This window comes from Aphelocoma coerulescens, chromosome 1A (genome assembly GCF_041296385.1).
Source record: "Aphelocoma coerulescens isolate FSJ_1873_10779 chromosome 1A, UR_Acoe_1.0, whole genome shotgun sequence".
NCBI classification, from domain to species: Eukaryota; Metazoa; Chordata; class Aves; order Passeriformes; family Corvidae; genus Aphelocoma; species Aphelocoma coerulescens.
Genome location: NC_091014.1, coordinates 22,567,585 through 22,585,940, shown reverse-complemented (window position 1 = coordinate 22,585,940; position 18,356 = coordinate 22,567,585). Strand labels below are relative to the sequence as shown.

The window sequence follows — 18,356 nt, the reverse complement described above, 5'->3', positions numbered from 1 at the left end:
ACCAGCTTCAGAGCTGTGAGCTGCTAGTGAATAGCAGTCTCTGTGAGAGCAGCATGATTCTGAATCAGTATACAGAGCCCCTGTGATTAATATTCATGATACATATCCCAGAATAAACAGGAGATGCCAGTCTGATTCAAAGCTTTCTGAAATTGATGGAAACCTTTCCATTGACTGCCACGGGCTCTGGGTCAAGCCCCAAGTGTCCAAGTGTGTTTTTACCTTTTAAAAGAGAAGGAATTCACTCTCCACATTTTTCAGTCCCTCACATTTATTGTCAGCAACCCTCTGGCAAAAAAATGCCTTTCTCTGCAGTAAGACTCTCTGAAGCCAGTAGGAGCTATATATACAGAGACTGAGGACATAAACTCAATGTAAAACCAATAGTGTTTTCTGAAAAGAATCTTGATTTTGAAACCACACAAGACAAAATTCAGTGATAATGAGTGTTTCTTTGTAAGAAGTATAAAATAACACAAGATTTTGTATACCTGCAGGTTAAGAAGAAAATTTTCAATGAGGCACGTTGAACCTTCATAATATAACATTAAAAAAGCCCATTCCTACAAACGTAATACCATTATAACCATCTTCCTTAAACACTGTAATTATAACCTCCAAGTGTAAGTACCCAAATGTTAATTAAATATGGCCACCTAAATTATTATATGCAAAGATTTTTTTACTTATTAAAGGAATTTAATACTACTCATAGGTGTCTTTGTTAAATGCAGATTGACAATCAAGTTAAAGAATAAAACCTCATTTATTTTTATGCTACTTTATAAATTTTCTGAAGCCCAAGTCCTCTCAAAATAGTGTACAGTAATTGGATTAAAACTACTTTCAAATACTTTCCACCACATCTTTTACATGAAACACCTTGCAAAGCCCACAATGTCTATATAATCATTTTACAGTGATTATCAAAAAAAATACTAAAGAATTTTAAAAAGTGGATTGATATGGATCCTCCTCCCCAGCCAATGAAATCCTAGCACCATACAAAATCTCATCATTTAAAACTGAGTGCTGGCTCTCCTTCTCTCTCTTTCTCTCCTTTTAGTAACCCAACAAATTATTTTCCAAAGCATGACTGTTAATACAGGTTGGTTTCAAAAGTAGTTTTTAACAGTAATTTTTTTTCCTGCATTTTGCTTCAAGAAGAAAAATATGAAGTAAAAAAAAGAAAAAGGAAAAAGGTACAGGAAATAAAGTCCTAAGGTCAATTAACAGTGAGTCCCCACGGAGGCAAAAGTCGACATTTCACGACGGATGGTACTGAATGGGGAGAGCTCCAGTTCTGTGGTGTACTCGTTGTCATTGTCATCACTCGTCACTGTGGAAGACTTCTGGATGCACTCATCACAGCAGCAACAGCAACACTCCATAAAGGCCCGGCTGAAAGGTTTACAGAGACAGAACAGGAGAACTGGGGTAACACAGGACTTAAAGAACAAAAGGAACTGACTAATGAGATGGAGGAGGTCCATAGTCTGTCGAGAGACCCCTGTGGACATGTAGGCAGTCACAATGTTGCAAATGTTTTCAGGAATGATGCAAAATCCGTATAAAATGGTCAAAGCCACCACTGTGCAGTTCATCTGACTTTCTAGCTGAATTTGTCGCTTGTTCCCCCTTGTGCAGGCTTTTTCTGCCCTCCTGATTTTCCTCGCTGTCACCAGGGAGCAGGTAATAGTGAACAGGGTAGGCAAACAAAAATAGCAGCCGAAGTACCACCAGAGCCGTGCCCCATCGTAAGTGAGAGCCAGCACGTAGATGGTGTCGGGCAGTGCCGTGGAGATCTTCACCACGCAGCGCTCGCCGGGGGGGCTGCCGCTGTACTCGGGGTCCTCCCTGGCCAGCTGGCGTAGCACCACCTCAGGCAGGGCCAGCAGCAGGGCGCCCACCCAGATGACTGCCAGCTTGGCCGTCGTCGAGGTGCAGTTCTCGATCATCTCGTAATACATCTGCACGTTGGTGGCCGCACGAAACCGGTCAATGCAGAGAGCACACAGTGTGAATGTGGTGACTCCCAGAGAGGCCACCTGAGAAGGAGGAAAGGAAATAGGTTAATACAGGTGCTGTCTGGGGGAGGAAAAAAAAAACCATAGCAGAGAAAAGGGAAAACAAAATGAGAAAAAAGGGGCGGAGGGGAAGAGAAGCAGTTGAACACCATGGTGCTGAGCACCATCAAAAGAAGCATCACAGACAGAACTTAGCTTCCTCTGCTGAGCTATCATCCAGCATGCATTCCAAAAAGAGTACATGCTTCTATTTTTTCGCCTACAAATTCTTATTCCAGCTTGGCGTCAACCTCTCCTGGAAATCCAAGCAAGCATCTGTGCAACACTGAGTGGAAAAAAAATATAGAGGAATTGACTAAAATTTTAAACTAAACTGCTTCCTCCCTCACTTTTTTTCTAAGGGGTGTTTTTCAGAAAGATTGGTTCCACCACAGGGGTTGGAATTTTAAATCAAAAGGGGAGAGATAGGAGAGGCTTCCTTCAGCAGAAGTACAAACTAATGACCACAGTACAAGTTCATCATGCATGCAGGGGATCAAAACATTAAACCTTCCATATCTACACCACTCAGAAACCCTGAGGATTAGGCATCTACTGAACTAAGAAGGATCCAACAACTACTTTTGTGGACTTAGGCTTTTAAGTGAAATTTTGATCAGATGTAGGCACATAAAGTCATCCCCTACCGTGAATTCAAAGAAATTGTATTTGAAATCCTCAGACTTCCACAGCCTGTGCAAAATTAACCTTCACTATAGTAGTTAGGCTCTATATTAACCTATAGTCAGTATTCCATCTAGAAAAAATTCAAGGAAGACCCAGACTTAATTTCATAGGAAACATTCTGTGGAAGAGGGTACTGTAGGCCAGGAGAAATGGAAGAAGTTTCATTCTTTAAATGATTTAAAGATGGATCAGACAGAGCTGTCAATTATATACTGTGAGGAAGAAGTACAGAGCAATGCTTATGTTCTCTAGCTTTAATAATCATTATTCTGTGCATGAACAGAAATCTTGTGCTGTCATGAAACATCATTTCCTATCATTTTATCCTGTTTATAATTCAATTTCCTAGAAGAAATTTGCAAGAAGACTATATACATTTTGGCCTAATTCTATTAACAATAAATTCAACTTCAGTTCAAATTTAAAGCAGGACGCCCATTAACTTTAATTGGAGAAAGATTAAGTGCCCTGTTGAATTTTAATTCACTTATTTTCTTGGGTTTGCATACTTATGTTATGCTGAAAATATGTTGATGCAGAAGAAAAAAACCTAAGTTAAATAATATTCCTAATAAATGTAAAGAATGCTAACTTTTATCATGAATGAACCATATCTGTGCAATTAACTGGGAAATCTAAAGTAATATTAGGCAGTTCACTATAATTTTGCTTATCAAAATTTGATGTGCAATGCTATATTTAAATTTCATATAGACAGATTTTAAGAAACGCTTTCTGATTTCCACCATAATATTGAAATAATAGTGTTTATGCATCTCTGAAAAAAGTTCTGCAAAGATACGTAGCACAATTTTATAAATGTATCATTAATTTTGGCCTTCAGTATTTAATGGCCATATCAGATTGCTAAAATTGACTATTACTCAAAAATATTAGGCACTTGGGATTAGAACTGTAAGATGTTGGCTTGGTTGGAGAATTCTTTGAAGCAGCTTCCTAAAAGATGCAATAAGTAAGATGCAATCTCTTACTAATTAACTTGCAGAAATATTTACTAATGACACGGCAGTACTGTAAACATTTTCAATAGGCAAATATATTGATTTGGAAGTTAAATTGTCTGACAAAGAAAGTTTGGTAAATACAGCAAAAAATAAAAACAATTAAGGAAAAAATAAATTTAAACAAAAATCATTACAGGGAAATCTTAATGAACAGTGATAAACTTCACTAATGAAATACAATTTTCCTGTATCACAGCTGAGAGTCAGATTTTTTAATTCAAGATTAGCGACTTTGTTTCCAAAACATTTAAATGTGTGTGCAGTCTTCAAATTTCTTAGTGGCAGCAAAACCTTTAGCCTTAACATGCAACATGAATAACAGAAGAGTCAGGACTCAGCTCGATACAATTATAAGAGACAGGGAGAAAAACTGAGATTTGGAAATTAATAGGGATTGAAATAAAAATCAGCAGAACAGAAGAAAATCTGAGCTTTTGTACATTAAGATTTTCCCTTTCAGCTCTTATGTGAGTCTCCCCCCACCACAACACACACACTTGTTTTGCTTCAGCATTTCATTTCATTTAGTGGCGAGACACTAAAACTCCGCAGCTGTTAGGGCTGGACTAATGAAAGAAGACATGTCTGCCATGAACAAACATAACCTACGGGGTTCCTGTCACATTAATTGACCAACAACTTGGAGGCTTAAAACAGGGAAATAGAGCAAGAGGAAACAACTAAGAATACTGGAAGGTGGCTTTGAAAACCCTCCTGTGGATTTACTGATGAAACGAGCTAAACAAAGACAGTGTCTCCCTGAAACAGGCAACAGTTTCTTATTTTCTGTAGATTAGCAGAGTTAGTGATGTGTTGGAAAAGCTTGCAAAAAACAAACAAGAAGACTCAAGCAGATGATCATGGATTCACTCCAGCTGACTTGCTTAAATGCAGTGGAGCAATTCAAGGGTTGGATTACTTACCCCACACAGCAGACTATGAGTACTAGCCAGCAAAATCAATGGGTGCTGCTCAAAACCTACATAGGTGAGAACTGAGACATGCATTCTGCATGTTCACACAATTTCAGTTCAGGTGTGCTTCTTCATACCAGTCATACTAATAATTAGAGGTAAGCTGAAAGTGTGAAAGAATTCAGAGAAGTTTTCTTTTATCATGCTATATGGCCTTGAAATAACTACAGACTTAAGATCATTGATTTGACAGGGGGAAGGTAAAGCACAAATTAACAAATCGTAAAGTGGTGCAAGGCTCCATGGAGTTTAATGGTGCTCTTCTTGTAACAGCTGAGTGTCTGATATGCTGTCGCAGTCTTAATTCCAGCAACCTGGCAAGAAATGAGGCAAGGTGAGGGCAGCTCAGGCTCAGTAGTTTTTGATCATCATTTAGTTATCTGGCTTATTTCCATATGGTCCCTCTGAAGATTCTCCTGCAGTCTCTAGACATTCAGAATTTTACAACTTTCTCTTACTATATGAAATCAGAAAAGTCCCCAAATTTCTAACTGAATGACCACCAATCTGCTTTGAAGAAGTGGTGAAGGAACTCCTGCTTTGAGAAGATACCCACACCATTCGGGCAGAGAACTGCTGTTGTAGGGATTACCAGCTACAGCATACACCTACAGAGGAAGACACTGTTACAAAAGAGTCTCTTTAAATACTGTTGCTCTTTAAAAAGCACTGACACGGTGACTGGGCACTGTGATGGCCCTTCAAGACACTGCATAAACCTTTGATCATTAGCTCACCAGCTATTAGTTAACTGTGTCAAAACTGATTTGGGGAACTGAGGCCACAGAGAACAACAGCAAACTCATGAAATGCTCAGCATAATTGCATCAGTTCTCCTGTCCATCCTTCCAACATATTGGCTCCCCTTTCACAAACTAACAATTACCAAAATGTTCCCAGGCCTTTCCTGGCCTGCCCTACTTCTCCTGGCTGTGGTCCCACAGCTCTTGGCCCTGACCTCCCAGAGCAGAGCCTCTGGCTGACCGGCAGAGCAGTGCAGATGTATTACACTGAGTTATGGCTGTGGAAATAAGACTGAATTTTCTCCCACTAATTTCTAGTCAACAGTAATGAAAACCAGAAACAAAATCAGAAAAGGGGACTTGGGTGAAAAGACCAACAAAGATCAAATGCTGTAAGTGAATATAAAAGAGAGGTTGGGTCACTCCATCCAGTAAGACAAAGAGCAAGACGTGATATTGCTGCTATCTACAAAGAAATCTATTTTGAGACTTAAGTCAAAGGAAAGTGAATGTAACAAAATGGAAATCATCTAGCTAAGAGCAACTCCAGGCTGGAAATGACAGTGACCATTCTGATGGAGAAGTGAGTGGAAACAATGTTGACTAAGTTAATATTGAACAAGATAAAATAAAGGTGCTATAAGAAGTGGATGCTTCTACCAGCTGAAGCTGAATTTTCTAAGACAATATATTTTATGTTGATAGCAAAGAGTTTCTAAAAACTACATGGCACTCTTCCTTCCTTTGTTACAATACAACATGGGTATTGTCATACATGAAATCCCTAATTGTGCTTGGTCTTTGCATATTAAGTGCTTTAATTAATTAATTCTGAGTTAAATATTTTAAATGTTAAAATTAACCCATCAGCCCAGGTACAAAAATCAAGTTCCATTATCAGTGTTTTCAATTGTTCAAAGTAGTTTATTGAGAGTTGCACCATTCCCAGTTAAAAATTCCCCAGTTAAAAATCCCCAACTTATGCTCCCTTTTCAAACTTCAAACCACCTGTACACCATAAGAGTTATCTTTCCTGTGTTTACTGTATACTTTTACAAGTGTTTTAAGATGTGTTGGATGTATTTTAATTTTTTTTAGGTGTTTTTACTTGCACTTTGGTCCAAGGGCTAACTCCAAAAACCCCAGTTTCTAACAGCCAGCAGCTACTTTTATCCCCATAGCCATTACCCTGTAGGCAAGGACCATGGCAACCTGAATTTTAATGAAGGCATTTTAGCACCCTTATCTCAACTGATACCACCCCTCTGACAAGGATGAGCCATTGGTGGACGGAGATGATCTGTCAAAGGGAAAGCACCAATCACTTTAAACTGAAGGGGCGGGCTGTGGGTGGACTGTGGGCAGACTGGGGCGGAGCAAAGGCACTTAAAACAATGAGACAGGTGTCAAAAAGTTCAGAGAGCGGCGAGAGGAGAGTGTCCTCTGCAGGCTAGCTGTGGTGGACATCAGTGCTGGGCATTAAAGGCCTTACTCCTATTAAGGAGCCTTTAATAATTTTTTTTCCTGACTTTTGGACCAGCCAAAAGCCAGCCCAGCACTGCAAGTCCTTTTCTCTACCTGAGGTCCGGTGCTGTCTCAGCCAGAAGATCTCAGATCCCTGCACTCCTGGGGCATACCATCTATCGAGCCATAGGATCCCGAATTTTTATATTTTTCTAATTTCTGTAATTTTTCAATTGTTCTGTTTTCAATAAATTACTTAAATTTTTTATTTAACTAAGAGTTGTCTCTTTTCTCACAGGTATTCAAAACATTTTCCCATTGTAATGGGAAAGCTGAACTACAGAAGAGGTTGATGACTACTATCTAAGCCACCTCTGAGCTATCACTGATACCCTCTATATATGACTCTTTATATCCATTCCTGTTATAGCATATAAGTAATTAATTTTTTCTTCAAGCCATTATAGTTTATAATTTTCTTATGGCTGTTCTACATGCACATCAAACTTCATAGCTCTTCAGTATGCTAATGCAACATACCAGGGGGGCTCCTGTAGATTTATCAGTTTTGCCTAAGATAAATAAATAAAGTTAGCACAGATTGCAGTACTTTTTTTTTGTGCTACTCTACACTTACAGTACAGAGCCCAGTAATAAGACCAGTCTACTGCAAAATAAAAGATCATCCCATTGCAAACAATCATGTAATATTTATCTAGATTCTATGCCTTTAATTAAAAAGCCCCACTCCGCTCCCCCCAAAAAAAACCCAAAACCCCCCAAAAAACCAACCCAAAACAAAACTAAGAAAAACAGTCATTATCATGAAAGAACGAAAATAAATAAATATTTCTGTATTTCTTACAAGAAGTGCTACTAAACATTAACGGCTTTATGCATTAAAATAGAAAAGAGTCACTCAGTGAAAACACTACTGTGGTGTGGCAAGAATAATTCACTGGCTAAGAAGATCTGGGGCCAGGGTACCACTCTGACATTAGCAATTACCTTAGGCATCCCAAATAAAAATCTACATCACTTATCTAAAAGATGGTAATTCTGAAATCTACTACCATGGAGGTGGTCCTACACACATGGAATAACAGGTACAATACTGCTGTTTCCTCTGTAGTACTATCAACATTCACATCAAGGAGACACAGAGCACACATGCTTCATGTGATATTTATTCTTCTGTATGTCCTAAGATATACTGTTCAGAATCAGAGTCTACTTCCATGCGCCGCTCTTGAGTTCTGCTGGAAGTGAAAGCCAACAGACTACCAGGGCACTGGAAACACTCATTAGTACACCACATGCTTATCCAAGGGGTTGGAAATATCACAAAACACAAAAGGATTTAACGTTTGTTCATTTTCCTGTTTGCAATCTACCATGCTACCATATCGGTAAATTTAATTTTTTTTCTTTTTTGTTTTTTAATAAAGAAACAAGTGTCATTCTCCTCTGGTGATCAAGTTCTCATCACACTACACAAGGGGACTCCTGCACTAATCCTTAATATTAACAATATGGAACTACTGCTAGAAATCTGCTTCTTCCTCCTTTTGCGTCATATGGAGAAATCACATGCCAGTGTTCAGAGCAGAGTCAATGGTGCTGGGATCACAGATGCTGCCTTCTCCTCTCCACACATATGTAACTTAAATATTACTGACCCAATTTTAAACCTACTCTGACACAAATTCATTTCCATGCTGAAATGCCACAGGCAAAGTTTAGCCAAAAGCAACAGCTTAGAAGACCCTAAGGACAGGATTTTCAGAGGAAAGACAGACTGACAGAACAACCAACACGGCAGCTATTATCATCATGCCATTAATACCTAAAGGGCAGAGATATATTAGCACTTTTGTTTTAAATAATTGTTCATTGTGTGATAAGCACTGAAGATATTCTGCTCAGTTAAAGATACATGTAGCCACTACCCTAGAAAACTCTCATGATGAAACTTTGAAACTGCAAACATCTCTGAGTGTCTTTGCCTATAACCCAGAGGACTCACTGGAGGTTCAGGAGCACAGCTCTGACTAGAGTCAAAGAAGAGACACAAAGAAAATGCTGCACATCAAAAGACACAAAAAAGACAGATAATACACAGCTTTTACAAACTCCCATAAAAAATGTATTTGCTTCCCTAAAGTGAAACTTAAAATAGGGATCTCTTCTGACAGCTTTGAAAGAGGCAGAGAATGGCCACTTTCTCTGTGCTTCTAACTTACCTCTGTCAAGTAAAAGAGAGAAATTGGAAAAAGCCTCACCTCAAATTGCCCTGGAGGATCAGCTCCAGGGAAAGACAGTAATTCATATTTCAATCCAAATCAATGCTTTCCACTAAGAATACTAATTGTGATAGCTTCCCTGAGCTGGAACTTGCCCACCAGAAACAGGAGTGATGCCACAAATTCACTGCCAAAAGCACACGCAGAAATTGGGCATCAGATTCCGAAGGCTTTTATTGTCAACCTGCTCCAGAATCACACCAGTCTCAAATGCATGATATGGTCCAGATGAGGACACCACAGACTTTGTCCTTCTGTTCTTTGTGAGGTGTATGGGAAAGGCAGAGGGGCTCATGTTTACAACCACTGAATGCAGGGCTACATACCATCACTGGCCTTGGCAACTTCCTGCTCTGTGCTGGACTGCACAGGATGGTAAATCAGCCTCTGCAAACCCTCATGCTAGACCATTCCTCAATTCTAAATCCTTACTCAGCTAGAAGTAGCTTGATTCAATATGTTGGCATAGAATGTGATGCCTGCTTCCAATGACCCCCTCAAACACATAAAGCTCCTAGTGTAACCTCCAAGAGCAAAATGCCAACAACTCAAGCAAACTTCCTTCTAAAGCCCAAAAGGAGGTTTCTAGTCCTACCTTACAGAATCCATTTGCCATCTTGTGCAAGTTGCTCTGGGTCTTAAACAATTTATTTAATCACTTCATTATTGGCTTTCAGCCTTATAACAATGCAACTTCACATGACAAACAGTTGTAAAGTGTTTAGAAGCACAGTAGCAGTACAGATTTTGTCTACATTCATATTTCTTTCTATTAAGGCCCAGCATAAATCTGTAAGTAGGGAAACTGGAACTATATTGTTCAAAAGACCGTGTGTGCTTTAAACAAAACCAAAAGGATTCCACATCAGCAGGAATTAGCTAAAGTCATTGTCGTTGTATTGTCATTTATCCCATGTCTCCTGATTCTGAGTAATACTGACAAAAGTATATGAAAGACATAGTGTGCAGGTGAACACTTCAGACATGCATGCCAAAAGCCAGACTTCTGAATCATGCAGAAAAGTGGCAAAAAAATTGAGTAGAGTATTAAAATTGCAGAGGAGAAGCACATCTTCACACATCCGTACAGGCAAAGTAGCTGCATCAGTTGTTCTAATTCCCTTCTTAATTCCTTTTCAGTACATTCAAAACTAGTAGTTACAACTGGCCGTACTGTGATACAATATATGGCTGAAATGACTGCTTAATGTACTTGTCACAGAAGATCTTTATTAGGTGTGGGAAAACTGCCCTTTAAATTAAATTTGTGGAGACATTCCACTGCTAGAAGCCTAGTCTTTACCTATACAAATGTGCAGGAAGATATAATAAAGCATTTTCCCCAGACCATGTGTGCATATGTGTTATCACTGGCAACAACTGGAATTCTGCACAATATCCATTAAACAGCACAAATAAAAACCAATTGGCCACAAGAGGCTGAACTAAGAATACTCAAGGTATTTCCCTGGGATCACTTGAAACCTTCAAACAACACAAAGCATGCTTGAATTATGTTAAAATGCTGTGCTCTGATCACTGCATCACTTGTGTGGATAATCAGACATCCCATTCTCTAGTTCTCAAAGTAAAAGCTGGTATGACAGAAGACTCGGGCCAATAAGGGTTTTTGATGCTTGAAATATTTCTGGATCTACAAACCTGGGTGAGATATGTAGCTCTCTAAACAGCATATGCAAAAAAAAAAAAAAAAAGAGATGAAAAGCATGGAATAAAGAGACACTTAAAAGAACTAAACACTGTGCAAACTTGCAGAAAACAGGTTAAAATGTGACCATCTTCAGGACAATGACTCTATTTGTATTCCAAGAAGGTCTGGAAACCTCTCCTGAAGATAGCTGTCTACAGCTTTCCTCTCAAGGAGCTAAGAAGACTTCACCCTTTCCCATTGTGTGAGGAGATGGGCCTGCCCAGGTGAGTTACAAAGGAAAAGACAGTGTTGTTCAGCTGTCAGATGAATGCACTGCTGTAAACAATCCTTGACACAGCAGGGAGCAGCAGCTGCTCATAGGATGGATTCCATTACATGCTCCACATCTGCATTGCTCCTGGTGGTGTCAGTGTCACTGTGTAATGCCTGTGAGGTTAGAACAACACCTGGAAAGCGGTGAACCTTTGCTCCAACTGCCTTCTCTGCCTCAGCAGGGTCAAATCCTGATTTACAGGACTGTCCTTCTCTCCAGGCTCCAGGTGAACTGTGGAGAGTCATGATCCACTTGTGTTCAGTATCTGCCATTCATTGCTACAGTTTACAGAGAGGGAAACCCAGCCTTTTACTTACTCCTCTCAGGGTGATGAATATACTTTACATACGTACTACATTTAATGACCACTGAACAAAAAATATACAATTCTGGGAGCAACAGAGAACCCTAAGGATATGCATCTTTATATTCATACCTTAGATCTAAGTTAATTATATTTCCTCAGGGACAAAGAAAATGCTTTACTTTTAGACACCAGTAATAATTAAGCCTAAGACAGGGATCAAGCTACTGGTTCAACCTGACTGGATTGGTGCCAGTTCTTGAATAAGACCAACTCTAGACATCCACAGAACTTTAAAGTGAAAATATAAGGTAACATTAGATTCTAATGGGGTATAGCAGAAGCTGAATATTTTTCGGGATTTCAGTTTAGAACTTCAGCAACTACACTTCAGCTAAACTACTTTCAGTTTGACAAACTCTTTAGTGCCCAAAGCTGCAAAGCATAAGCAACTAATTTTGAGGAATAGTGTGGCCATGGAAATCATTTAAACTACTAATTTTTAATTAGAATCAACATTACAAAGAATTATTTCAATTTTGTATGTGGATGCACCAAGAAAGGGTTAGGAAGCATGAAATGTCACATGAAAGTCCTTGAAACACAAACTACACTATCTATTTTAATTGAAATGGTTACTTTCAAAACACTACTACTTATTTTATTGGTTAACAAGCAGCCCCAGAATCCATATCAGAAATTTTAAAGGATTCAAGCACTATCAGTTTCTCAATAAATACATATTTACTGCATCATGTCTTCTTAAATGCAAATCCTTTAAGTGTACTCTGAATTTTTCAAATGTAGTGGTATAGTACTGGCCTAGAATTCAACTAAGCGTAGCACAGCTCCACCCTTTGTTCAATACCACCAGTAATAAACCGTATCACAGACGAAAGAAGCAGTGACAATTTTATGGCTACACACGTCACACATCTTTCTTGACACTTTCTTAAAAATACCGTAGTATCATTTGACAGTTAATTCTGTGTTACTGTCTACTAACGTGCTGCTGAAACTGATACTCTGTGTATTAGTAACAGGTTGGGTATTTGAGGGTTCTTTGGGAGGGGGATACGGGGTTGCTTTTTTTGTTTGTTCGGGTTTTTTTCTAATAGCTCGTTCGTTGGACAAGAGAATCACCAGTTGTTTCCTCAGTTCTCAGTTACAGAATAACGTTGAACAAAAGGTTTCGGGAATACAGGAGAGCCAGCCAGAACTGCAGGCTACCACCCTAGCAGCAAGCCCCAGTGTTCAGTTCCAGTAAATAAATAAAGCGGACAACCTGAGCACTGCCGGCAGGACTGTGGCCAGCGGTCTGAGAGCTTCTTTGACAGCCTCTGAACAACTGCCAAGAAGCTGCAGTTTAAATGAAACTGGTGCCTTTGGAAAAAAAAAATAAATAAAAAAGCTAAATAAACGTGAGATCTGAGCACTGAAATATAAGAGCCCAGATATCGCATGGATGGTCCTTTTTACAATCACCTTCTTACAAGCTATCCCCTCAAGCCCTTCATCAGCTTTCCCGACTCAACTTCACTTTACCATAAAAAAACAAAGCAAAAACCTTGAAATCTAATCCTGAGAGGACCACTTGCTTTTCAGGGTCACAGGGAACAAGGAAAGTTTGGTAGAAGTCGCGCGAGTGTCAGGAAGCGCCGGTCGCACTCAGCTGGAGCAACAGAAATCCCGGTGCCGCTGGACCCGGTGCGGCCACTGCCGACTCCGGTCCCTGCGGGGCCGTGAAGGGGCCCCGCTCCGTCGCAAGAGCACCCGGTAAACCCGGACGTCCCCGGGCCGGCAGCAGTGACGGCGGGCAGCGCCGGTCCCGCACACGGCTCAGGCTTGCGGCGGGGAAGCGGCGGGGACAGGAGCTCGGGGTCCATGTATCCCCACCCACGGCCGTTACCTCGATATACGGGACGATTTTGCAGGAGAAGTCTTCTAGAAGCCACTTCTTGGTGAGTTCCTGGAAGATGACCAGCGGCAGGCAGAAGAAGACGATGAGGAAGTCCCAGAAGGCCAGGTTGGCCAGCAGAGAGTTGGAGATGCTCCGCATGTAGTAGTTGTGGCAGACGATGCACATCACTGCCATGTTGCCCATGATGCCGATGCCGAAGATCACCACGGAGAGGCACATGACGGCGTAGGCGCCGTACGACTCCTCGGTCAGCGGGTAGAAGGGGTTGCGGAGCCGGGCGCGGCGCCCCGTGGCGTTCCCGCGGCCCCCGGCGCTGCCCTCGCCGCCGGCCGAGCCGTTCAGGGGCAGCCAGCGGGGGCCGCCCGCCCCGCCCCTCCCCGCCGCCGCGCCGGCTCCGGGCTCGCTGCTCCGCGCTCGCCGCCGCCCGGCCCCCGCCGCCCCGCGGGGCGCGCAGCTGCCGCCCGGCCCCGCCGCTCCGCCGGGTGCGGCGTCGGCCCCACGAGGGAGGGCTCCGCGCCCGGGGAGCGCCGCGGCCGCCCGCCGGCCCGGGGCGAGGGGCGGCGGGGCTGGCGGCGAGCGGGCACGCTGCGGGGGCGCCGGGGGCCCAGAGGCTGCGACGGGGTCCGGGGCCAGGGCGCAGGCAGCCCACGCGCCCAGCACCTGGCAGAGCAGGGCGAGGGGAGCGCGGAGGGGCCGCATGGCCGGGAGGCGGCGGGGCTCACCCGCTCTCCTTCAGACCCGGCGGCCGCCTCGCTCGGCGGGGCTGGGAGCGGGAGACATGCCCGCCCGGCTCCCGGGGACCGGGTCAGGAGCAGCCGCGACGCCGCTGCCGCCGGGAGTCCGCCGCGGACAGCGGCCGGCTCTGGGGGCGCGACGAGCGGAGCAGCGAGGAGGCTCTTGTCGCCGAAGCCCGGGGCAGACCCGGAAAGTTGTGTCGCCGTCTCCGACGCGCCGAGTTAATGTAGCAAGTGCAGTGCCGGGAGAACCCCCCCGCGGCGCTCCGCCCTTTCCCGGGACCGCTGCCTCCTCGCCAGCAGCCGCACCGGTCTCGTGCTGCCCATTTGCGTCCTCCCGCCGCCGTGGGCAGCCAGTGGCTCTACGGGTTAGGAAAGGTCCCTTGAGGAAGACACCTCCCCTCGCCGGGCGGTCGCGAACACTAACTCCTCATCTCCAGCACCTCGGAGAACACAGGTTGCTGCGCGCAGCTCAGGGTGTTTCAGAGCTTTGCAAAACTCTTGACGGGATCGATCACTGCACCCCCAAGCGCTTGCACGGGGGCAAGGGACGGCGAGCACGGCCGGGGCGGCAAAGACGCTACCGGCGCCGGGCGGGCAGAGCCCCGGGACGGACCCCCCGGGACTGCTTCTGCCTCCCGAGTCGTGCGAGCACCAGGAGAAGCGAGGCGGCAGCCACGGTCCCCCGGGCAGGCAGGGGCTGGTCTACGGCGGGCTCTGCTCCTGCTGCCGGCTCCCCGCGGCCGCGGCCCCCCTCAGCGCGGTGCGGCTCTCCGGGCTCGGACCGGCTCCGCCGCGGCTCTCGGGGCGCGCCGGAGAGGCGGGCGAGCGGCGCGGCGGCCGCAGTGCGCAAGCGCCGCCCGGCGGCGCCGCGGGGCCGAGGCACCGCCCGCCGGGGGAGCCGGGGCGAGGGGCGGGTGTGGGGCCGGGCCGGGTCCTGCGCTCCCCGCCGGCCCCCAGAGCTCTCCTTGCGGCGATCCGGCCGCGGGCAGGGATGCGGCTCTTGCTGGCGCTTCCCCGCCGCCGGCTCTCCGCAGCCCAGTGGCGCGCCCCGCTCTCAGCGTCTCGCTGCCCTCCACGGGCCGCGGGTGCCAGCGGGGCCGAGGGAAGCGACGGGCGAGCAAAGCGCCCTGCTCTGGTACCGAGAGTCTCGCCCCGGCACGAACCGCCGCCCGGGGAGGCGCAGGGTGGGTGGGAGGCGGTGGGGGAAGCTGCGGGCACCGGGGCGGCGGAGGAGCCGTGAGGGCACCTTGCTGCGGGGGCAGAGGCCGCGGACGGGCGCGTGTTCCCCTGGGAGAGCGCAAAACGAAGCAGCAGGCTGAGCGAAGGAGATGGTGGTGTTCACACTTCATCCCGCAGTGGGATAGCATCAGAAGCGTCTCCAAGGATTTCTTTCCTGCTGGGCACATTTGTGTATGGTTTTCTTTCTTGCATTTGTACAGTCAGATAAACTTCATAGTTCTTGTTTCTCTGATTTTTTTTCATGCAGGTGACAGCTTGCCGAATGGGGATGCAGTAACTATATAAAATTATAATTGCCCGTAAGAATTCTCCATCACCCCTGCCAGTTGCCTTTTTTTAGAGCTTTTGTGCAAATTATGTCCAACTAGTTTAAAAGTTTAATACTTTTCCCATAAAGCAGTTTGAGAAGGTGATGTGCTATTTTTCCTTGAAAAATGTCCATGACTCTTACCCAGAAAACACAAACAAGACAAACAGAAAGTTTTTCCTTTTCTCAAACCATTCTCTCACGCATGTAGGTGAGGTGTAACTGTGGAGACCTTGAGACGTTTCTAAGCTTACGGGAGTGCGTAATAAGTTAGGCACTGCTGTGTTGCATGTCCCTAAATCCAAGTCAAGCCATTTTCTTCTTCCTTAGCAATATAAATATAATCTCATGGAGAAAAATGACCAAAATAATTTTAAGACTTCCTAATAAATAATAAATTTAATCCAATAAAGTTGTCTATGAATGTTAAAAACTAACTAGGAAATGTTAAAACCTACCAGGAAAAGAAGAGAATGGCAAATACATTTAACCTTTTCTTCCCTTACATTTTTTTCTCCCATTTGTTCCTTCTGAGCTCAGCTGGTGTATAAAAGGAGTTAATGATGATAATGAGCTTACATTTACAGTGCCTTTCTTCCTGAAGAGTCCCAAAGGGCATTACAAACAGATATGATAAATTCACTGCTTGTTCTTAAAGGGTACTGGGGATTATTGCTGCTGGCTTTTATGTGAAAGGAGCAGACAGGAGCTAGCAGACATACTGCCCTTCTACATACTTCTGCAAGAAATATGGATCATGAAGAAGAAGGTTAAGCAGTGTTTGGTTGACATCACTGATCCTTTAATGGTGAGATAAGAACTGAGATGTACATAAGTTTTCCAGTGTCAGCATTTCACCTGCTTTATAATGGAGAGAAGCTATTTCTGAACAGAAGGAAAAGTCTTATAAACTATTCTCTTTGTCACATTTCTTTTGCTTCATTAAGTATTTTGTTTCTTGCCAAGAACAGCACATTCAGAAAATCTGGATTGTGTCGATTGTATTCAGCCAGTCTAAAAAGATCTTTTGCTGGCTTTAAAAACAGTTGATTTGCCATTATGATAGTCCCCTGTTCACTATTGCTGCCCTGTTAAATAATGAAAGTTAGTGCCTGAAAATTGCATTTTTCAAATATTTTTGGTCCCAAATATTTAATTGAAATTTTGCTGCAGAGTATATAATTTATGAGTTGTTGTTTTTTTGGTTTTTTTTAGGGGAGGAGTTCACTGTGTGGTTTTTTGGGGCCGATGGTGCATTTGTCCCATGTCTTTCAAATAATTCTGTTACTTCTTATGATAAGATCTTCCTTTAGGATAAAGCTCCTACTCCGTTATTTTCTGATACAACCTACAGTTCATTCAGGCTTTCACAACACTGCTAAAGAAGTTGTACATGTTTTGGCAGTCTTTCTACCAATTCATGCATCAGCCTAGAAATGATCTCAAAAACCACAAGCACACTTATATTTATAACATGTTTAAAAACAAACAAACAACAACAAAAAAAACCAGAAACACCCAAAATATTTTTCTCTGTTAGATGGGGGAACTAAAATTCATAGATGTTTTTGCAGCCAAAATCTATAAAAGGAACACCAATAAATATGTTTCTACATGAAAAAAAAATTGAAAGGTTTCCAAGTACATTCATTCTGTTCTGTTGGTGTTCTACGATATTTCATCTATGGTAAAAAAGTCAATAGGCTTTCAATGCCTGCACTGCTGGTTTTTCTGACATCTCCAGTATTCATTACCTGAATAAGTAATACTGAACATGTTACTGTGTTTCAGCAAGAAGGGATTACTGCTGTTCTTTTTATGTCTCCTCAGAGTTCATAGAATCACAGAATGGTTTGTGTGGGAAAGGGCCTTCAAGATCATCTAGTTCCAACCCTCCTGCCATATACCTTCCATAGACCAGGATGCTCAGAGCCCCATGCAACCTGGCCTTGAACACTTCCAGGGATAGGGTATCCACAACTTCTCTGGGCAACCTGTTCCTCACTGTCCTCACAGTAAAGAATTTCTTCCTAATATCTAATCTAAACCTACTGTCTTTCATTTCGAAGGCATTCCCCCTTGTCCTATCACTACATGTCCTTGAGAAATGTCTCTCTCCAGCTCTCTTTAGGTACTGGAAGGCTGCTTTAAGGTCTCCCTAGAGCCTTTTCTTCTCCAGCCTGTCTTGCTAGGAGAGGTCCTCCAGCCCTCTAATTATCTTTGTGGCCCTCTTCCAGACTAACCCCAACAGGTCCACATTCTTGTTATGTTGGTGTCCCCACCAGCAGAGGGGCAAAATCCCCTCCCTGAACCTGCTGGCCACACTGCTTTGGATGCAGCCCAGAATACCGTTAGCAATGTTCAACAGTTCATCACTGAAGAAGAAAGAGTATGTTTCCCAAAACAATGTCTGTCGTTTTTGGTTTTGAACTACAGTGTGTACTGTATACTGGTTTCTACTTTTTCATTTAGGCAAATTTAATAGGACATCTTTTTTTCTATAAAAAGGGTAGATTTGTTTAGGCTGTATTCTTACATCTCACTGGATTTTGATGTGTATTGTTCTGTCATAAAAATCTGAGTTTGGAGGGAACATAATTA

General features: G+C 43.5%; 1 protein-coding gene across 1 annotated transcript; it reads right to left on the bottom strand.

Moving 5' to 3' along the window:
• Positions 1-254: 254 nt before the first annotated feature.
• Positions 255-14,270, bottom strand: GPR37 (G protein-coupled receptor 37). The gene is made up of 2 exons (XM_068996214.1): positions 13,461-14,270; positions 255-2,048 (listed from the first exon to the last, which is right to left on the bottom strand). The coding sequence occupies exons 1-2, from the start codon at positions 14,169-14,171 to the stop codon at positions 1,230-1,232; spliced, it is 1,530 nt and encodes a 509-aa protein (XP_068852315.1). The 5' UTR covers positions 14,172-14,270; the 3' UTR covers positions 255-1,229.
• Between the last annotated feature and the right edge of the window lie 4,086 nt (positions 14,271-18,356).

Coding starts and splice junctions, on each gene's coding strand:
- GPR37 (XM_068996214.1), bottom strand. CDS start 14,171: ATGCGGCCCCTCCGCGCTCCCCTCGCCCTGCTCTGCCAGGTGCTGGGC. Junction 2,049..13,460: donor AAATCGTCCCGTATATCGAG/GTAACGGCCGTG, acceptor CCTCCTTCTCAG/GTGGCCTCTCTGGGAGTCAC.